Source organism: Macaca fascicularis, chromosome 1 (genome assembly GCF_037993035.2).
Source record: "Macaca fascicularis isolate 582-1 chromosome 1, T2T-MFA8v1.1".
In the NCBI taxonomy this organism is placed as follows: domain Eukaryota; kingdom Metazoa; phylum Chordata; class Mammalia; order Primates; family Cercopithecidae; genus Macaca; species Macaca fascicularis.
In genome coordinates, this window is record NC_088375.1 from 59,637,057 (window position 1) to 59,659,628 (window position 22,572).

Below are 22,572 nucleotides of genomic sequence, written 5' to 3' on the forward strand. Positions count from 1 at the left end.
TTGAGGGAGGGGAGAAGGGCCTCCCTCCTTCCCCCTAGGTGAACAGAAGGGCGGCACTTCAGGCAAGGAGTAAAGGAGGGAGGGGCAAGTAAGGGAAGGGCCCTAGAGGACTGGAGGAAAGAGGGAGGGAGAGGCAGGAGGGGCATAGGCAGGACGAGTGGGAGGTGCTGAGGGAAGGGTGCTGAGGGGGGCCACACTCTATTGGCCACTCTTAGGCCAGCAGCCTAGCCCAGCACCACAGCGACACAAGCCCTAGTCAGGCCAAACTCAGAAGTCAGGGGCCCCAGCCTGGCCATGCAGGGTGCAGAGTAGGGGGCAGCACATGGCAGTCCCGACTTGATGGTCCAGAAGCTCATGGGTGACCTACATCCAGATCTCATGTTTCTTAAAGAGTGCCGTATGTGTGCTACAGTGCCCAGGCCTAGAGCCCCTTGCTCACCTGCAGGTTGAGCTTCTGTGAGGACAAGTGAGGCCAGCGCCTTGGCAGCTGCTGGTGCCTACCATCCCACCCACAGCCAGCACCAGGGCCTAGGTCCCAGTGCTGGCATCCCTTGGGGTGGCCCAGGGAAGGTGGAGGGAAATACACTTTTCCCATCTGGATAGGGCCAGGAGGCAAGAAGCTTGGGGTGCAACAGCTGGGCCCTGCGGGCCAGGAGAGCTGAGAGGTGAAGCCTCCCTTCCTTGTGGGTAGGAGCTAAGGAATGTGATTCCCCAGGAAGTGATGGAGGGTGGGGGGGCAGAGTGGACGATATGACAGTGGGGGCTGCAGGCAGAGACTGTGGAGGTCAGACCGTGGCTTCATCCAGGTTGCTAGATGAACCCAAAGGTAGGAGACTTGGGTTCAAATCCGGATTCATCAACTTGGACAAGTCATTTGCTGTCTTTAAACCTGTTTTTTTTGTCCCTGTACCGTACGGGCACCAGACAAGAATAGAGCCTTTCTGGATGTTCCCCCCTAAGTTTTAGGAAAGGAAGCTGGATAGATGGGTGACTGCCAGTGCTGGTGGGGCAGGTGGGCAGCAGTGGGTGCATGGCCCAGCAGAAACGCAGCCTCTGGAGTTCGGGCCCCTTTTCCAAAGCTCACCAGGCTATCTACCCATCTTTTCCTCCTCCTCCCTTGAACTGCCTCCCTCCCCTGGTCCCTAGCACAGCTCCAGGGCGTCCCTGGAGCAGCTGGAGAATCTGGGTTGCGGTCCACCCCCAGGTGGCGCTGCGCTTCCGCACCAGGTTCAAGTGCACCAGAGGAATGATTACATCATCCAGGGCAGAAACAGCATCCCGCAGGAGCACCGCGGAGGGGCCGCTCACTTGTTGCTCGGGACAGTAGGGAGTGGTTTTTCTCTCTGGCTAAATCATGTTTAAAGTTTGGTAGAAAGGGCTTCCTAAGGTGACACCTTTTTAAGGTGTTGGAGCCTTAAGATGTGGAGGTAGGTTGTTTGGGTTCAGGTGAGCATCCAGTGCTTTCCTGCAGCACCGTCACAGTCTTATTTCAGTGAGGGAAGGAAGGAGAGCTGTTAATGAGAAGCAGTTCTATGGCCTGAAGACCTGGGCTCAAAACAAAACCAACAAACAAAAAAGACCTGAGCTCTGCCTTTTATTAGCTGTGTGATCATGGATATATTAGTTAACCTCTCTGGGCCAAACTCTATCTGCAAAATAGAATACTGGTATCCACCTCACAGAGTTGAAGGATCAGCTGAAGCAACCTAAAGCATCTAGCTAGTGCCCAGCACCCAGCAGGCCCGGGGGGTGCAGTGGGGCTGACAGTGGGGGCTGACAGTGGAAGCTCTAGCTGGCCTTAGCTCCAGCTCATACCCTTTAGGTCTAGGAGCCAGTGTGTGTCTGTCTCCTCTCCTCTGGGCCCAGTGATTGCTTAGGTGACTGGGGTGACAGGCAAGTGGGTGGAGGGAATGGGAAAGAGTGTGCCCTGGGATCTGAGGGCTTTACCCCAGGACTAGACTGCCCTCTGGTTTTGGGCAGACCTAGCACAGTGATCCTGCTTCCTAGCTGGGGTAGCCTACCCTCACCTCAACGATGGTGAAACTGCTGTGCCTCCTGCTGTTGAGGCAACCTGGAGGCAGAGAAACCTACAAGTGACACAGACCCAAGGTGGCAGTTCCACAGTGCCAAGGGGTGCCAGCACCTTCAAGAGAATGAAATTCAGAAAGATGCCTTTCATCTACACACGATGGTGGGCATGGCAGCATTGTCAGCATTCCTGCAGTTGGGGCAGGAAGCGGAATTGGTGAGTAGATGGGGAGGGCTGGGGAAGATGAGGCCCTTCTGAGCCCTAGGGTACACAGGTATGGGTGCTATTCTCCAAATAGTCACTCCACTTCTCTGCCTGCTGCCTTCCTGGGCCTGTGACTGCTGTGAGGACCTGGCCCTGAGCCTGTGGTTAGGCAGAGTCATGGAATGAGCATCTCTAAACATGCCTAATATAGCCATCCCAGCACCCTGCACTCCACTCTGCCCCAGCACCCCTGAGAACAGCTCTGGCTACTGACTCCAGGCAGCAGGACTGGTTCAGGAGCAGACCTAGTAGAGGCCTGGCCTTCTAGACCTGAACAACCAGGTCAGTGGAGAGTCCTCTGCTCAGAGTTCAGATTTTCCTCCATGCTGCACTTTCTGAGGATGTGAATTTATTTCATGGCCAACTCAAATAGCATGGCAGGGAACCTCAGCTTCTAGAGTCCTCCAGGGAGCCCAGGGTTAGGATCAGGACTCACAGTTCAGGACAACAGGTGGGGCACAGCCATTCACAGCTAAAGGTTTGTATATATTATCAAAATCTTATGGAAAAACAGATACACAGCTATTTATACAGCAGCAGGTGGGTGTGAGGAAAATGTCTACTTTGGCATCAAACCTTCAAGTCCAGCTGCTGTCTGTCCCCCTCCTCCTGTCTGGAGTCTACTCCCACCAGGCACTGTCCATCCAGGCCACTGCCCCTGCCACATCCTCTGATTAGCCTGGACTTTGGGGTATCCTCAGCCCCTCCCCATGCTCCCCTTTGTGCCCCCGTGCCTCTCCATCTTTCTGCCATTGTCCCACACAGAATGCCACTGGCCCAGCAGCTTTGCCCCGTGGGCTCCTCAGAGGCCTGAATCCTGGCCCTAGAGGGCAGTGGGGCTGGGGTGGATGTGGTCCCTGTGGGACATCTTTCCTGGATCACAGGTCTTTTGCAGCTTGCCAGTTACATGGGCCCTGGACAGTGCCATCTTCTCAGCGATGTGCTAAAAGGACTCTTCTTGTCCGGAAACCTGAGCTCCAGGTATTAAAGCAAAATTTGGAGAGCCTCAGAGACAAGAAAAGGAAAGCGAGAAGAGATAAGGCATCCTTCCTTGAGCGTGACCCAGGCCTTGACTGTCCCATGGCAGAATAGGGACATCCACAGCAGGTCAGCCAGGGACGGGGTGGGCAGGGTCTGTGTAGCCCTGGGAGGTGAGGCCTGAGCAGTCATGGCATTGGCAGATGGTGCCTCGTAGCCTGGTCCTACTGAAGCAGTTTGGGCACTTCCACCTGTAGGGGCAAAGTAGAGACAGGTTAGAGAAGGGAGCTCGGCCACCTCACCTCCCTCCCTACTGGAAGGACACAGGAGACACTGCAATATGTTATGTCTGTGGAATGTGAATGAGGTGTTGACACTGAAGGAGCATTTTTCCTTGTCTGTAAAAATTGGATGTCATCGAGTGACCACTGGAATTACAATGGAAATTGTCCTTTATCTCATGATATCTTGTCCCAGATGATGTTGTGGGGGTTGGGTATCCAGCCAAATGGACAAACGATCATGGACTTTGTCACCCAGGCCAGACTTCCAGGGGAGGCAGAGCTTGGAGAAGTAGGGTGTCCAGGGATGGCTCCTCTGTCCATAGCACTGGCTAGGCAAAGGTAGACTCTCCTGAGAGGTGAGTCTCCCAGAGACCTTTCGGATGGACTGACCTGTAGGACTCGGCTTGTCCTGAGAGGAGGCTAAGTAAAACATGGATCATTTTTGTTTGGGGAAATGGAGAAGACTTAAAGGAAGGACCCGAGGCAAAACTACTCTGTAGAGGCCATTTCTCCATTTTAAGGAGAAACAGGCTTCACTGCAGGATGAAAGAGAAGCATGGAGTGAGGGGCTAAAGGAAGCTCCTTAAAGGAAGGGTAAAGTCTCAGCTCTAGGGAATGTACAAGTGTGACCTGCCTGCAGGCAGAAGGATGCATAAGATGACCTGAAGTTCCCTATGGGCCCTGGGAGTCTATTTCATCTGCAGCCGACAGGAGCTCCTCTGCATGCCTTCCCTTTTGCAGTCCTGCCCTCTCCTCCAGGCCCTAACCAGCCCCGCCCTGTTGGTTCACGCCAACAACTACTTAACTTCTTGAGCTGCTTGAGGTTGCTGGAGCGGATGGCGGCCAATAGCTGGTCACGGGAGTTCTTCTCCTGGGCAGGGAGGACTTTGTCTCCCATCTTCCTCTGGGTAGCTGGTGAGAGTGAATTCTTCAGGTTTTCCATGATAAGGGGTGGAGCCAAGGGAGGGGGAGGGGGAGGTGGGGCAGCTGGAGCACCCCCTTTTTTGGGTGAGTTCTTTGGAGAGGGCTTTGGAGATGGTTGAGGTGAAGGTTTTGGGGAGCCCTTGGCCAGAGCCCCGGCCTTGGGTACCTCCAGCAGATCCTTCTTCTCTCCCTTGGCTTCCTGTGCCTGCCTTTGCTCCTGCAGCCGCTTTTGTCTCTGCTTGTCCATGTTGCGGCTGAGCAGATTGGTGACGGTCATTCGGGGCCCGGCCAGCTCAAAATGGTAGCCCAGCTTGAGCAGGGTAGTATTCTCCTTCAGCAGCTTGGCGATCTCCATCTCTGTCTTGCCTCCACAGATGTGTCGCTGGTTGTGGAAGCGGAGCTCGGTCAGTGTGTTGTTCTGGAGGAGGGCCCGGAAGATGGCCAGGATGCCTTTGCCTGTGATGTGGTTGGAGTCCAGGTTGAGGCTGGTGATGGTCTTGTTGGCCTTGAGCATGATGGCAATGGCAAAGGCCACGTGGTCATCGGCTCGCGTGTTGGCCAAGGCAAACACCTTAACCACAGTGTTGAATTCCAGAGCCTCAGTAAACCGGACCAAGATCTCATTTGTGATGCAGTCTGAGTTGTTGACATTCACCTCAGTCATCTCAGGGTCATTGTTCTTCACTCTTTCCAGAGGCTCATCAAATATGCTGGGAGCTGCCTCCTCCTCCGCCTTGGCTGGCCCTTCAGAGGGCTTGGTGGGGCCACTGGGCATCTGTTTCTCGGGTGTTTTAGTCTTGCTGTCTTCCTTGGCTTCCTTTTCATGTAAGGGTTCATCCTTCTTGACTTTTTCATTCTCCTTTTTGGTGTCTGTGTTCCCAGTTCCTCTTTTTACCTTCTCATCCTCCTTTTTCATGTCTGTGTTCCCACCTGCTCTTTTCATCTTCTCACCCTCTTTTCTGGTGTCTGTGTTCCTACGTTCCCCTTTTACCTTCTCATCATCCTCTTTCTTGGCCACCTCCTTCATCTCTTCTCTCTTTTTATCCTTGTCCCTGCTCAAGCCTGTGTTCCTGTCACTCCCTTTCTTCTCCTCTTCCTTCTTGGTGGCCACTGCCCTCTCCTCTGCTCTTCCATCCTTCCCTGCCTCCTTCTTATCCACTGCAGCCCTGACCCGGCCCTTGTCAATGCCCCGGATGATCTTCTCTTCCTTGGGCTTCTCACCACTCTTGCCATCAGCTTCATCTCTGTCTCTAGAGAAGCTTTTCTTTAAACCACCCCTCTTTGGCTCCTTCCCCAGATCTGAGTCCCGTCTGGGGCCCAGGGCTTTTTTGCTGGCATCTCTGCCCCTTTCCTCTCCATTCTTGGCATCTGTCTTGGTCTCCACTTGCTTGCTTTCCTAAGAATTCAGAAAAGAAAAATAAACATGAAAAGCTGGCTACAGAGGGAGAGGAATGAGTATGGGGATGTGTGGGGGAGCGCTTACGTAACTGCCCTTGAGCCTCTGAAGGACAGTTGTGTTGTTTGGGAGAGTGGGGTGGATGTCTCCATTGAGGGCAGCAAAAGAGGGACTCAGGTTTAAGCTGCAGAAATGGAATGACATCAGACTCAAGGCCTCAGGGTCATGAGACAACCAAACACCTGCAAATGTTGTGGCAGTTCCTTTTATGGAGTATTCTCAGACCCAGAATTGCCCTTTCCTATCATGGGTGATTTAGAAGAACTGCTTTTTTTTTTTTTTTTTTTTTTTTTTTTTTTTTTTTTTGAGACGGAGTCTCACGCTGTTGCCCAGGCTGGAGTGCAGTGGCGCGATCTCGGCTCACTGCAAGCTCCGCCTCCCGGGTTCCCGCCATTCTCCTGCCTCAGCCTCCTGAGTAGCTGGGACTACAGGCGCCCGCCACCGCGCCCGGCTAATTTTTTGTATTTTTAGTAGAGACGGGGTTTCACTGTGGTCTCGATCTCCTGACCTTGTGATCCGCCCGCCTCGGCCTCCCAAAGTGCTGGGATTACAGGCTTGAGCCACCGCGCCCGGCCAGAAGAACTGCTTCTAAGCAGTGCCATGCCAAGCACATTGGAACCTGAGGCAAAAGGTGAAATACTAACACTGATTCTGTCTTTAAAATTTTGCATTGCTGTTTATTGTGGACTTTTTGCATTAGTTTTATTTTAAAAAATATACATGAGGCCGGGCGCGGTGGCTCAAGCCTGTAATCCCAGCACTTTGGGAGGCCGAGATGGGCGGATCACGAGGTCAGGAGATCGAGACCATCCTGCCTAACACGGTGAAACCCCGTCTCTACTAAAAAATACAAAAAACTAGCCGGGCGAGGTGGCCGTCGCCTGTAGTCCCAGCTACTCGGGAGACTGAGGCAGGAGAATGGCGGGAACCCGGGAGGCGGAGCTTGTCGTGAGCCCAGGTCGCGCCACTGCACTCCAGCCTGGGCGACAGAGGGAGACTCTGTCTCAAAAAAAACAAAAATACATATATATATACATGAAGGCTGGGCGCTGTGGCTCATGCCTGTAATCCTAACACTATGGGAGGCTGAGGCAGGCGGATTACCTCAGGTCAGGAGTTTGGGAGTTTGGGACCAGCCTGGCCAACATGGAGAAACCCGTCTCTACTAAAATACAAAATTAGCCAGACATGGTGGTGCATGCCTATAATCCCAGCTACTCAGGAGGTTGAAGCAGGAGAATCACTTGAACCTGGGAGGTGGAGGTTGCGGTGAGCCGAGACTGCGCCATTGCACTCTAGCCTAAGCAACAAGAGCAAAACTCTGTCTCAAAAAAAAAAAATATATATATATATATATATGTGTGTGTGTGTGTGTGTGTGTGTGGTGTGTGTATACACACACACACATACATGAAAACATCGGTTATCTTACTCACTGACTTTTTGGCATCCACTTGTATTCTGTGCCCAAAGTGAGTGCCTCACATCCCCTCACCTTAGTCCTGGCCCCAGTTTTTAAGGAGTAGGTCAGTAGTTCTGAAATACAGGAATTTTATAAGCCAATACATTTCCAAAGGAAAAATAAAACTGGAGGGATCAACATATGCTAACATTTTATTTTACCAATTAAGGATATTTGTAATTTTTTTTTTCTTAGAGATGGGGTCTCGTTATGTTGCCCAGGATGGACTCAAAATCCTATCCTCAAGCAGTCCTCCCACCTCAGCCTCCCAAAGTGCTGAGATTACAGGTGGGAGCCGCCATGCCCGTCCGGTATTTTAAAATTCTATCTACCATCATCGTCTCATCAAAATAAGAAGGAGCTAATTTTAAAGAAGGTAGGCATAACAGAGTAAAGAATATACCTTAACAACAAATATGTTGTGTTTTTTAAAATTCACGGTATTGTCCTTATTTTTAGTAAAAACTTAGCTAAGGACAAGCACCTCTCTGTGGAGAGCCCTGGAATTCATTGGGTCAGCTGATCTCTGGAAGACTCTGCCAGATTCTGGATCTTGGATTCTATGACTCAATTTTGACCCCCGAGACACTGAGAAGTTTGTGAGAGAGGCCATGGGACCCTAGTCAGTTGAGCTGCGATGGGGGCTTGAGGTTTTTTTTTTTTGTTTTTTTTTTTGAGACAGAGTCTTGCTCTGTCACCCAGGCTGGAGTGTGATGGTGTGATCTTGGCTCATGGCAACCTCTGCCTCCCAGGTTCAAGTGATTCTCCTGCCTCAGCCTCCTGAGTAGCTGGGATTACAGGCGCGCGCTACCACGCCCAGCTAATTTTTGTATTTTTAGTAGAGACGGGGTTTCACCATGTTGGTCAGGCTGGTCTCTAACTCCTGACCTCCTGATCCACCCACCTTGGCCTCCCAAAGTGCTGGGATTACAGGCGTGAGCCACCGTGCCTGGCCAGGGGCTTGAGTTTTATACACAGCATAAGCCACCCACCCACACCTCCGTGGATCCCTGTTTCTTCCTCCATAAGGGTGCACCGAGCCTGAGCCCTGTTTTGAGAGCATTTGCTTCTCATCTTCATCAGAGAAGCAGAGGAAGTGGCAGGGTTAGACATTAGACTTAACTGTCCAACTGTGATGGAGACCCCAGAGCAACTGGGACTTAAAGGGAGGCTGTGATGTCCTCCCCTAAAGGTTTTTCAAGAGGAAGAGACTACGGTTTGAATATTTAAAAAGTTTTCTTTCAAGAGTGCCAGGTTGGGGTGTGGGGAGAAGGCAGGGAAGAAAGGAAAGCAGCTCTCTATCACACACTCTGGCCCATGTTGCATTTCTTCAACCTCCACTCTTCGCCGAGGGAATGGAAAGAAAAGTGAGTCCTATGGAAACGGTTTGTACCTGCACCACAAACACATGCCATTGGGGACCAGCCCCTAGGTTTTTTTAGCAGTGAGAGTCCTTGGCTCCTCTGCTAGAATCACAATAAGCAGCCAAGGGGCACAGCGCCTAGTGAGACAGGGCCTTGGAATGTATCTGTTCTAGCCTTCTGCCCTGCAGGCCCCAAGGTCCAGCTGCGCTGGAGGCCCCACTGGGGCTGTGGTGATGGAGCAAGGGGCAGAGAGCTCCCCCTCACACTCACTCAGGCCCCCAGGGAACTGGGTTTGACCCTAAGATCAACTGGATTCTACCCCAGAGCAGAAGTGATGGTGACCTTACTGAACCTTGATTTGAAAGGGACCGAAGGAGAGGAGTATGCAAATAGAGTGGAAACAAGGAAACTCAATGGATCAGCCCTTTTAGGAAGCTCTTATAATGATCTGCCCATAGTTTGATCAGGGAATTCCATCTCCTATTCCCTGATCTCGTCAAGTTGAGAGCAGTTTCATCAGTGATTCTGTCCACTTTGGGAGCTTGGAGGTGAGAGCTGGAGGCACCAGCTTCTCTAGGCCCATGGTCTAGAGATCAGGCCCTAAGGCAGAGACTCCTGCCCTCCCCTCTTCCTTCCCTTCCCAAAATGTGCACACTTTGGAAGTTCTCAGAGCCCACTGTGCACTGCATAAACTTCCCTTTCCAGAGTTCCCACGCCACTTGTAGGCTTCACTCAGAGAGAAATTGGGGATCCATAGAGAACATGACTTAACTAACTTCACCTAGCAAGTTCAGGGAAAGCTGGGTTTCAGACCTGACTGTCTCACTAACAGCCACCAAGTCAGTGTAACCATCTCTGACCTTCCCCATCAGGGGCCAAAGCAGCTCCTCTCTGCCCACCCAGCATCCCTGGGGTGCCCAAGTGCCCAGCTACCACAGAGCTCACCCACTAGCCTCCTCTTTTCACACAGCCCCCTTCAGAGCTAGGACTCCCATTCAGACCCTTCCCTTTCGCCCCTAGCCAGGACTCAATTTAACCTTCTTTCTTTCCTTATTTTTTTATTCTTTTTTTTCTTTGAGACGGAGTTTCATTCTTGTTGCCCAGGCTGGAGTGCAATGGTGCAATCTCAGCTCATTGCAACCTCCACTTCCTGGGTTCAAGTGATTCTGCTGCCTCAGCCTCCTGAGTAGCTGGGATTACAGGCATGCGCCACCACGCCCAGCTAATTTTGTATTTTTAGTAGAGATGGGGTTTCTCCATGTTAATCAGGCTGGTCCTGAACTCCCAACCTCACGTGATCCGCCCGCCTCAGCCTCCCAAAGTGCTGGGATTACAGGAGTGAGCCACCATGCCCAGCCTCAATTTAACCTTCTTCCCTGACACCCCACATCCTGACTTCTCCCCTTTGTCCTAATCCAGGACTATTCCCCACTCCCTCCTAGTTACCTCCCCTACACTGGGGTCCTAGTTGGCAAGGATCTGCCAAGTGTCTGTTCTTGAGGAGGTGTGCCAACACTTTAAAAAGAACCTAATGAAAAACAGGCTGGGGGTGGGAGGGAAAGGGTTGATTAATCATCAGTTTCCTCCAAATAGCCAGGAATGAGAGGGGCTGGGGCTGGTTGCAGCTTGTGTAGCCCTGAGCACTCAGACGTTGCCTTAAAAGGAGAAGGAGCCCAGAGTCCTCCCAGGGCTGGGATTTCTGTTGAACTGAGCTCCTCAGAGCCGGCACATAGCAGAGCTGCTTCCTTTGTGCTAATCTGAAAGGGAGGCTAGAACAACTTCTTCTTGCTTCTAGAATTGATGGTGCATCCTGGTGACCTCGAGAGGTTATTTTTGCCTGTGTTTCTGTCTCTAGACCTTACTCAACTGCCTATCCCTTATAGCAGGAGTAGTTTAGGTTAGATATAACAAACAACTTCCATGCAGTAAAGGTCCACAGGCCTCTTGATGAGAAAACTAGGTAGCAACAGTTATTTTTTTCCCTTTGCGAAAAGCATTAGGGTTAGCGGAATCCCACGGGGTGGTTTGGGAGTCCTGGATGGAGGCAGGGGAATGGAAAGGATGACCTCTGAAAGCCTGTACTGACCTGTGACTCATTGAGGCACCTAGTGATCAGACTCAGAGGTAAGAAACGGTTCTTTGCCCCCATCTCCTCCAGGCCTTATGGCGACATGATGTTGCTCTGTGTCTGCCACGTGCGTTAGGATCCAAGTTTAATGCCCTTGATAGGTTCAGATGGGCAAAGCACAGCATTTTCTCCCTTACCTTGGCCCTTCTGATGCTGCTTCCTCTAGAAGTCTTATCTGATTAAACAGAGGAGAGAACATTTCACCACTTCCATTGGCAAAAGATGAGAGGAAGAGGATTATTTGTCTATCCAGAAAGTTTAAAATGAGAACTTACTGAGGGCGAAGGCCAGAGCCTCTGTGTGCTGCATTCGGCAACCACAGCCCACTGATGCCTTGCTAGCCCACGCTGCTCCCCACTGAGGTCACCTCTTTCCTTCCTGTGACCCATCACCCGAGGAGAGGGCATCTCCCTCTCTGCAGAGTCATTTGGCCCCACGTGGCTGCAAGGGAGGAAGTCTGCAGACAGACTCTGGTGAGAACAGCTCCAACAGGAGGTTGGAAGATATGGGTCTGCCTGTGCTTGCAGAGGTCACTTTCCAGCCACTCGCCTAGGAGAGGGCAGAGCCAAAGAGGGCAGGACTGACTGGCAATGACCACACCCCTCACAGGTGATACCACTGCCATGAATTCAGAAGCGTTTGTTCCTTTCCCAAAGCAAGACCGAGGTGATGCCAATTCAGATGGTTTGATGCCACCCTTGCTACATCCCCTCAAGGTGGTCAGTGATACCTATGCGGTCTTTTGATCTGGAGGCATCCGGAATGCCTCTACGAGCTCCAGGCTGAGGGTTGGATCTGTGGCGTCTCCCAACTCTGCTTCTAGGAGACTTTTTCTAGGCCTTGGCTAAAGTTCCCTAGGACATTAAAAGGTGCAGTTTGTGTGGATCTGGAGCTCATTAGAAGGCGGCATTTTTACCTTGGCCTAGGCTGTGGCCTACTGCTGGTTTCTCCTTGACCAAAGTTATATTTATCACGAAAGCCCCAGGGAAATATGTGACATCTCCCAGTCCCACTCCCATGCACAAACTCCTTACCACCTCTCCATCAGCATCCTGCATCAGTCCCCCTGACCCACCTCCACCATGTCTCAAAGCCCCCAAACATTCCCCTGCATTTCCCACAAAGCTGTCCCAGCAAGAGCTGGGGCTCTGGCCCCACTCCCTTCAGCCACCTGGGGACTTCCTGGTACCAGACACTACAGCTGCCAGTCTCATCTATCTTTACAAGGGAGGGCAGGGAAGAGCTGACCATGGGCTGGAGGGCCTGTCAAAGGTCCCCTGGGAGAGCAGATGCCTTACAGGGCTGGTGTGCTGGGCAGGGCAGGCAGCAGGGCCCAGGGCTGGAAGGGACCGGGGGAGTTCACCCCCTGCAGTCTCCTGCTGCATTCCATGTGGAGTGCCAAATCTTTTATTGTTTTCCACCAAAAAGAAAGATTCTAGAGTCTCCGGAAAGGAAGTTTAAGGAGAGGCAAGGCACGGTGGCTGACCCCTGTAATCCTGTCACTTTGGGAGGGTGAGGCAGGGGGATTGCTTGAGCCCACAAGTTCGGGACTAGCCTGGGCAACATAGTGAGTGAGACTCTGTCTCTATTGAAAATAAATAAATAAATAAATAAATAAATAGACAGGTTGAAGGGAGGTCCATTACCCTATGAGGAAAGTTGGGTTCCTGGCACCAGCTGTCCTGGGTAGGGGCCGTAATGCCTGTTTCCCTGGGTGGTATATGGGGCAGGAGTCCTCTACTGAGGCTAGGGCTAGGTCATTAGACATGAAAGATTCAGATCTTGTAACAACTGATATTGCCCCTAGAAAGCTACAGGTTCCCTTTACGGCTGCCAGGAAAACTGGGGGCTGTTCTGGAAAAGTTCTGCCCATAGCGGTATATGAGCCCATTGGGTCTTTAGACAGTTGGCCCATGTGCAAATCCCAACTCTGCCCCCAACTAGCTCTATGACCTTGACTGAGTCACTTAGCACGTCTGAGCCTGTTGTCTCATATGCACAATGGGACTGATCCCCCTGGGGATCCTCACTGGGTTGTAAGTGGTAGAACCAGGCCTCAAACCTAGATCCTGATGACAAGAAAGCCTTGAATAGGAGATAGGCTGTAAAAATCTAGGTCCTTCTGACGAGCGATTAAGCCTTGAGGGCAAGCAGTACGGCCCCAACCTCCTCCTCTTTGAGCCCCTGCCCCCTTTGTTTAGTATCTTGGAATTGCTTAGCAGGGTGAAATTTGTTCTTACCCAGTAGCCAATGGAACTACATTGTGTGCTTTTCTATGGAAAATGAAATGACTATGTATTAAGCCCTGGAGACCTGCCTGGAGGGCTGCAAGGTGGGAAGGAATGAGGCTGCTTTGAGAAGCCTCCCCCAAACCCACCCCAGTCCTATGGTGACAGAGGCCAGGGTGGAGTGGGATAGGGACAGGCATTATCCCCACCAACAATAGCAACTAGCACTTGTAGGGAGCTATACTTGTGGCGCCCTGTGGGTACCAGGAGTCTGTCCTCTCGAGCCATTCCACCAAGAATCCTGCTGCGGGCCTTGCTCATACATCCATTCATGGCCCCATTCACCAAGAGGCTTCTGTCAACACTGTATGAGGGACACAGTGCTACATGAGAAACAGTCTTGCCCTCACAAATTAGGGGACATGACGAACCAGGGGACAAGTTCACATCAAAGTGTATACAGCAGAGGGTATTGAGGACATTCCCCCCCCCCCACAGAGCAGGCCTCCCCCTGCTGAAGAGTTACCGCTTCAGCCAACAGCATTCCTTCAGGCCAGCCACAGAATCACTGTAGCCTCCCCCAAAAGGCCAGCAGCCCCTTTCTTAGCCACTCTCAGACTGAAGTTCTTCAACTCCTGTTCTGGCAGTGGCTCGGGGACTAGGTCTCAGCATCTGCCAGCAACCCTCTTTTTTGGTTATCCCAGCTGTGACCCTTCCCAACCCATCCCATACCTGCTTCCGCAACTTCAAAGCCCCCACTCTGGGGAAACATTGGCTGTCTCCACTGGCCTTTACGGGATGAGTTCTGAGGGACCCTTCCATTCACTCTTCCTAGTTATAAGAGGCCTCTGGGGAAACTGTGACCCAGAAATGGGGTTGGAGAAGGGAGAAGAAAATGACAAGTGCGGATGGAGTACAAGTAGAACCTCACCTCCTTAGGTTAACATCTCTGGAAACATACTTTTGGGAATGTTCAAGGGCTTATACAAAAAAACCCGCACAGACACTCAGCTTCTGCCCATACTGGAGCACAGTTAATCCCCTGCAAAACAGGGGCTCAACATAGAATTCCTAATTTGGGGTTGGGGGCTTTGGTGTATGATGGGGGGTGCTACAGGACAGCCTTCCTGTGTACTTTCCGAGACTACTGATAGCGCTGCAGAGCTGGAGCTCCCAGCCCCTGACCAAGGCAGGAGAGAGTAAGAACGCTCAGCAAGGGGGTTGACACAGCACAGGTGCTCTGGAAATGCTTGGTGATGACAGCAAAGTGCACCATCCCCAAATAACCCACATGGAAACTGTCAGAAATGGAAGGGAGTCAGGCTCTTCCAGCATGGCCCCAGCAGGGCTCCTCAACACCAGAGCCCACAGAGCTCTCAGCCATCCCCTGCTACCAACCTTAAGCCCTGTTGATAGACAGCATGCGGCCCAATCCGCACCCAATAAACCTGACAAGCAATGCTGGAGGCTTGTGCTCTCATTCCCCAGAAGAATGCTGGCCATGTGAGCACAGCCTCCCACATGCTCAGGGCTTCAGAAGGGTCATCAAGGGCACCCCCCAGGGGAACATGTGTACCTGGTAAAATGTGGGCTGAGAAGCCAAGGCCCATGCAGTCACGAAGCTAAGAAAAGCTGTGCTTCTGCAGGCATCCCAGACGCCCCTACTGCTCCATTCCCACCCTGCCTGACCTCTCGGTGGATTCTCACCGCACTCCAGGAGCCAACCCACTTGTGAGTGTGTGAAGAAACTCGTGGGGGTAGGGCACAGCCTGCAGCCCCCTGGCAAAATGTCTGCAGATGGTGGGGCCTCAGGTGTGAAAATGGCCCCCCCTTCCATCCAGTGAAGAAACTAGAGAAATTCTAACACTGGAGGAGCTCATTTCATTGCTTTGAGCCCATATTTCTTTCTTTCTTTTTCTTTTTTTGCGGGGAAGAGATGGAGTCTTATGTTGTAGGCTGGTCTCGAACTCCTGGCCTCAAGCACTCCTACCGCCTTGACCTCTCAAAGTGCCGGGATTACAGGTGTGAGCCTGGCCTTGAGCCCATAGTTCTGAAGGGCATGGTCCCCGCCCCTGGTTGCCAGTCCACCTGAGAAGTCAAGTTCCACAACCTGAGTTCAATCCTTTTCCCCAAATCCTTAGTCCAGGGAGTACCAAAGAGCTTCCTAACAGCTCACTTCTCCAGTGTAACAGTAGCTAACTGTGGTGAGTGCTGGCTGCCATGCTGCCCCAGGTGCCTCTCATCCAGTTATGCACTCATGCAGTCCTCAGATGACTCTACAACACATCCCCATTTTACAGAAGAAGAAAGTGAAGCCCAAGATTATGCAGCTATTACATGATAAAGCAAGGATTCAAGTTCAGGTTCTCAGGCTCTAGAGTCTGAACTTTCAACCTCTATATTATGCTCTTCGCATTAGTGGGGCTATGTGCTAAGCCGCTCTTTCACCTGAATGCCTGGTCCAGACACAGCCCTTCACCCCCAGCCACCCAACACTGAAATAAGAATGTTAATCACAACATCCACAGCCACCATTTAGTGTTTACAAGGTGCAAGATACCGTGCTAATAAGTGCTTTACTTAAGTCATCAATGTAATTGACTCCTCAGCACTGCCATCTGAAGTGGACAGAGCTTGGTGAGGCTCCAGTCTCAGCAAGAGGAGGCTTGAGGGAGGAGACCTTTTGGGCTGCTGGGAGCCGGAGCCTTTCACATATGCCCACCTTCACCTTCTACCTTGAGGTCTTCCTTTCCCACTGTTTCCTATTTGCTTTTTTTTTTTTTTTTTTTTTTTTGAGATGGAGTCTTGCTCTGTTGCCCAGGCTGGAGTGCAGTGGTGGGATCTCGGCTCACTGCAAGCTCTGCCTCCCGGGTTCACGCCATTCTCCTGCCTCAGCCTCCTGACTAGCTGGGACTACAGGCGCCCGCCGCCACGCCCAGCTAATTTTTTGTAATTTTAGTAGAGACAAGGTTTCACTGTGTTAGCCAGGATGGTCTCGATCTCCTGACCTCGTGATCCGCCCGCCTCAGCCTCACAAAGTTCTGGGATTACAGGCGTGAGCCACTGTGCCCAGCCGGTTTTTTTTTTTTTTTTTTTTTTTTGAGACAGGGTCTCACCCTGTCGCCTAGGTTGGAGTACAGTGGCGCAATCATGGTTCACTGCAGCCTCTGTCTCCCAGGCTCAAGCGATCCTCCCACTTCAGGCTCTGAGTAGCTGGGACTACAAGCGTGCATAACAACACTTGGCTAATTTTTGTTTTGTTTTTCAGAGATGCATTTCACCATGTTGCCCAGTCTGGTCTTGAACTCCTGTGCTCAAGAGATCCGCCTGCCTCAGCCTCCCAAAGTGCTGGGATTACAGGTGTGAGCCACCATGCCCAGCCTATATGCTTTTTTCATTATGGTCTTAACAACCATCACATTACTGTGGTGCCTAAGAAATTAACTGCTGCAAATTCACTACCTCTGAACAGTGTGCTCAGGGGCAGTTACAGCTTCTGGAGTCCTGGGAGTCAGTGTTAATATGTTCCCCTTTTGCAGATGGTGTCATACTTTTTTTTTTTTTTTTTTTTTTTTTTGAGACAGTCTTGCTGTGTCACCCAGGCTGGAGTGCAGTGGCACGATCTCAGCTCACTGTAACCTCCGCTTCCAGGGTTCAAGCGATCCTCCTGCCTCAGCCTCCCGAGTAGCTGGGATTACAGGTGCCCGCCACCTTGCATGGCTGATGGTGTCATTCTTAAACTATATCAGTAGTAAGTGGGAGGACTGGAGTTCACACTCACATCTCTTGGGTTCTAGCAGATATACTCTTAACTACTATGCTGTGCTCCCCACGGTCACAGTGATTCACTAAGGAATAAATGCCACACCCCTGGCAGGAGCTCCTGCAAAGCACACACCACAAACCCAGAGAGAGCCATCTGGGCGTGTGATCGTTTGGCCAGATGCACACAAGTGCTAAGCACTGGGCTTAGCTCTGGGGACACAGGGATGGATATAATCTCTGTAGAGAGATGGTAAATTGAATGTCACCCCCAAAGGTTCTCAAAGGGACATCCAGCATTCTCTTGGATTTCATGCCAGACTGAGAGGAGGGACCACCTGAAGGAAAGGGTCCCATGGCTTTTGCTAAGGCAGAGTTAGGGAGAAGGCAGCCTCAAAAGACTAAAACCCAAGGTCAGAAACCCACTGGGGGCTGGGTGCAGTGGCTCACGCCTGTAATCCCAGCACTTTGGGAGGCCAAGGTGGGCAGATCACTTGAGGTCAGGAGTTTGAGACCAGCCTGGCCAACACGGTGAAACCCCACCTCTACTAAAAATACAAAAATTAGCCGGGTGTGGTGGTGGGTGTCTGTAATCCCAGCTACTCAGGAGGCCGAGGCAGGAGAATCGCTTGAATCCGGGAGGTGGAAGTTGCAGTTAGCCAAGATCATGCCATTGCACTCCAGACTGGGCGACAGAGTGAGATCACCCTGTCTTGAAAAAAAACAAACCTATTGGGCTTCTAATTTTCACACCATCAGGAGTCAGGGTCTATGGCCCAGGGACCTCCACTGTATGCCACCTTACTCTGTCACTTCCCTGTGTTGCTTTTGCCAGTGCTTGGCAATGAGACTCAAATGAAAAGGCCTGTGCTTAACTTTGAGGCCAAAAAGGAAATAAATGGAAGTAAGAAAACTATGCCCCACACCATAATAAGGCTGGGAAGAGGCAACCCAAAGAATACATGAATGGCACTAACTACAGGGAGCTTGGGGCACAGAGCAGGGCCTGTGGAGGAGGCCTGGCTGAGCGCTAACAAGATCCACAGAAGCAAACAGTAAGCCTGAGAAAGGCTGCTTAATGTATGTGGAGCACAGAGCCGGAAGGTTGCACCTGGAAGGAGTGGAGGAAGGTTCCATGAAGGCAGAGACATTTGAGCTGGTTCCTGAAGAAGGAGTGGGAGTTTGGTAAATGGAAAGCAGAGTGTGTAGAGGAAGAGGCTTTCCTCTGCAGCCTCATCTACTTTCTTATTCCCAAGCCTCATCCTACAACGTTGTGCCTTCGCACAGGCATTGCTCCACCCCATTTTCACCCAGCCTCACTCTACTCATGGTCCAGGATCAACATCAGCATCAAGCACGGTGTGCTTTGGGAAGTGACCCCTGACCCCTGAGCCCTTCTCCTTCCCCTCCGCCACAGCTCCCTTCACTCCCTCCCTTGTCTTGGCCCCTATCACTCTGTTTCTTTGTCCATCTCCCCTGCAGGATCAGAGTCATGAAATATGGTTTATTACTGACTTGATGCCTAGCACACAGTATGATGCCTTGGCACATAGTAGATGCTGAGAGTTGCTGAATGAATGAATAAGAAAATGGTGTCAGCCAGGCGCTGTGGCTCACGCTTGTAATCCCAGCACTTTGGGAGGCCGAGGCAGGTGGATCACCTGAGGTCAGGAGTTTGAGACCAGCCTGGTCAACATGGTGAAACCCCATCTCTACTAAAACTAAAAATTAGCTGGGCATGGTGGTGGGCGCCTGTAGTCCCAGCTACTCGGGAGGCTGAGGCAGGAGAATGGCATGAACCCAGGAGGCGGAGCTTTCAGTGAGCTGAGATCCCACCACTGCACTCCAGCCTGGGCAAGAGAGTGAGACTCCGTTTCAAAAAAAAAAAAGGAAAAAGGAAAATGGTGTCCACCAAATAAAACCAAATACTAGTTTGGAATGATGAAGGTCAAGAAAGTTTGTAGAATAAGGAACTGGGCACAAATAAATGACTGATGAATAGAAACCACATGATTTGAGACTGTTGATGTTGGGGATCAGAGGAGTGCTCTCCCATGCTATTCACCACTGTCAGAGACCCATCCTGAGGCTGAAATGCCAGCGGGCTCAGTGTGGCCGGAGATATGAGAACCCTGGACCTCAGCTTTCTCAGCCTGGGCCAGGTTTCTTCCGCAGCCCCCAGAGTCATACTCCTGACCCCTCACCCTAGATCATTTAGGCCAGCAGGGGCTGGGTGAGCAGAGCTGGTGAAGACAGCCTGGTGCCAAGGCCCAGGGCAGGCCAAGACAGGGGTAAGATGAGTGGGCATTTGGTGTCAGGGGCCAGGGATGCAAGGCGAATGGATGCCTGTGACTCCATCCCATCTCTGGAAAGAGAACCCAGGGCTCTGCCTTTCAGCAAGACCCGCAGCAGAGCATTGCAAAGCAGCCCACATCCTTTCCCAAGGAGGCCAAGCCTGAGACAGCCTCCCTGAAGGGTCCAAGGTCACATGTGCACCTGTCTAGTTTGTGCCCTCTGCTAGTGGCTCTCCAGACTCTCTTTCCCCTCCCTCCGGGAGCTGGGTCCAGACCAGGGTGGTCCCACACCAGGTTTGACTGCAGGACACATCCATATATATATTAAACTTCCGGCCAGGTACGGTGGCTCATGCCTGTAATCCCTGCACTTTGGGGAGGCCAATGGGGGCGGATCACCTGAGGTCAGGAGATTGAGACCAGCCTGACCAACATGGTGAAACCCCATCTCTGCTAAAAACACAAAAATTAGCCGGCGTGGTGGCAGGCGCTTGTAATCCCAGCTACTCGGGAGGCTGAGGCGAGAGAATCACTTGAACCCGGGAGGCGGAGGTTGCAGTGAGCTGAGATGGCTGTGTGCGTGACAGAGTGAGACTCCATCTCAGAAAAAATAAAAACAAAAACAAACTTCCCGGAGTCCACATTGAGAAGTACACCAGGGTCTTTGGCCACCTTCTAAGGCCTGCAACCTTGAGGATGTCCAGAGCTGTGAGGAAGGAGGTGGGAGCTGAGAGGCAGTGAGGCAAGGCAGGCCAGCTCCCGGAGCCTGCCCACCACTGACGTTCCTGAAAGGAATGTGATAAACAAGGAGAAGCCCAGCCCCACTGGGCCAGAGGTGGGAAGCTGGGACCAGGGCGGGGGAATGATAGCCATTTTATTCTCCATCTTCACTCTTTCTCCCAAAGGACTGAGCAGCTGGGAAGAAGTCGAGTTTGTTTTAGCAAACAAGAGACTTGTTAGCGTGAAGCTAAGACACAACTCCCAGATCTGTCCTCTGTTATCTACTTTCTTTAGTGGCTTTTCCTTGGACCACCACTCAAAAAGTGATGTTTCAGGCTGGGCACAGTGGCTTATGCATGTAATCCCAGCACTTTGGGAGGCCGAGGCAGGCGGATCACTTGAGGCTCGAGACCAGCCTGGGCAACATGGTGAAACCCCATCTCTACCAAAAATACAAAAAATTAGCCGGGCGCGGTGGTCAGTGCCTGTAATCTCAGCTACTCAGGAGGCTGAAGCAGGAGAATCACCTGAAGCCGGGAGGCAGAGGTTGCAGTGAGCTGAGATTGCATGACTGCACTCCAGCCTGAGTGACAGCCAGACTCTGTCTCAAGAGAAACAAAACAAAACAAAACAAAACAAAACAAAACAAAACCATGCTGTTTCAGGACAAGGCTTGTCTCCTTAATCCTCAATTCTCATCTAGATCATTGCCAGCCCTTTTGCTGCTGAGGAAGGTATGTGGGCAAGAGTGAGACTTAAGCCCTGCCAAATGGAGGCTGCTACTGTGAAATGGGGACACCTCCAACATTTGAATTCAGAGTTTCCTTCCTTTTTAAAGCTGAATAGTATTCCATTGTATGTATGTACCTTGATAATTTTACCATTTTATGTACATACACACCTTGTTTATCTATTCATCCATTGATAGACACGTGGGTTGTTTTTGGGATTGTGAATAATGCTGCTATGAACATGGGTGTACCCATATCTGTGTAGGTCATTGCTTTCAACTCTTTGGGAGTGTAGATGGACCCAAAAGTGGAGCTGCTAGAATAAGACCCAAATTCTGACTTCTCTACACTACCCACCTTGACTGCTTCACCTCTTGTTCTATTCAGCACGTCAGTCACCATCTTGCCAGTATCCTCAACCCCGGTCACAAGCGCCAGCCAAAGCCCCAAGCCTACAGCCAAAGCACCGACCGCAGGTCTGTGTGGCTCCTCCTCCCAGGTGCTGGGCTGTCTGGGGAAAGTAGCTCACAGCCCATGTGGTGCCGTCCACTGTCTACAGCCCCTGTGAACCCTCATGCTCACAAATGGCGCCAATGCTGAGGACCGGCTTGAGAGTCAGAAGGCCAGGGTTCCACGCTTTGCTCTTGTGTCAACATGGACAGGTTAATTTGCCTTCCTCATCTGTAAAATGGGGATCACATCTGGTACGGGGTGGTAGTAAGGCTTCAGTGAGGTGAGTGGATAACACATTTACAATAGTGCCAAATGCACAGGAAGCTTTCAATAAAAGGTAACTGTCTTTATGGGTCTAACTCTCTCCTGGTTCTTCACAGCATCTATCCGAATTCTTCTCCCTTCTCTTAGTATCTCTTGTCCCACTCCACCCCTATTCTTGGCAAACAGTCTTCTCTCATTTCTTCCCAGGCAGAGAGAGGAAACAACCCATGGCAATTCTCCAACTTCCTGCCAGCTCTCCTACACACTCACCTCCAGGCTCAGCTGTCACGCTTCCCTCTCCTCCTGCCCAGGCTCACCCCTCCTCCCCACATTACACTCCCACGCCCTCTCCCACAGCCTTAGCCTCTCCCTCTTTCCTGGCCCCTTCCCACCACCCTTTAAACCTGCCCATCTCTCCCGGTTAATCAGATACTCTTTCTGCCCACGGTCCCTTCCAGCTGTAGCGTTAGCCTTCCCGTATACCCAAACTTCCCCAAAGAGATCTACTTTTTGATCCCTGTTCATTCCTCAATCCCACACACTCTTGCCTCACCCCCAACATTCCATGGAAATTAGTTTCATCCAAATCACTTCTGACCCTCCTGTTGCTAAGTCGCATTTATATTTTATTTCTTATGTTGCTCAAACTGCATGGGAAGCATCTGGCGCTGTTGGCCAGGCCCTCCCTTCAAAACGCTTCCCCACTGGTCTCCACCACAGTCTTCATGGCTTTCCTTCTAGCTTTCTGACAGCTCCTTTAGGCCTCCTTCAAGGTCCCTCTTCCTTGAGAAATGTGGGTGTTGGCAAGGTCTTGTTTGAGGCCTCCTTTGTTTTCACCTTTAGACCCTCTCCCTGGATTATCTCATCCATTCTGATGGCATCTGCTGCATTCTACGTACTGATGTCTCTCAAAGCTGGATCTCTGGGCCAGACACTACTGGGACGGTAGTACTGTCTAATGAATATCTTGGTTTATGTGCCCCAAAGTACCTTAAAGGAGGAATCTGTGGGGAGGCAACATGGACCGCTCTGTACTCACTCACCCTTCCCTACCAGTAGCCCAAGGGATTTTGGAGGAAGGCTGAGAAATCGACCCATTCTATACTCCCTCATTACCTGCACACAGATACTACAGCCTGAACACCACTCAAATCAATCCCTCTCCTCCATCCTCACTGATGTTCCCTTGGTCCAGGCCACTATCACCTCTCATGGGGTTATGGCAACAACC

At 51.5% G+C, this 22,572-nt stretch overlaps 1 protein-coding gene across 1 annotated transcript in view; it reads right to left on the reverse strand.

Annotated features, from left to right (window-relative positions):
- Window positions 1–1,581: 1,581 nt before the first annotated feature.
- Window positions 1,582–22,572, reverse strand: part of LMOD1 (leiomodin 1) — a 52,992-nt gene continuing 32,001 nt past the window's right edge. The window contains exon 2 of the mRNA XM_065532005.1: window positions 1,582–5,875. Coding sequence (XP_065388077.1) covers window positions 4,250–5,875 — 1,626 coding nt within the window. The 3' untranslated portion in view covers window positions 1,582–4,249. The remainder of the gene's footprint in view (window positions 5,876–22,572) is intronic.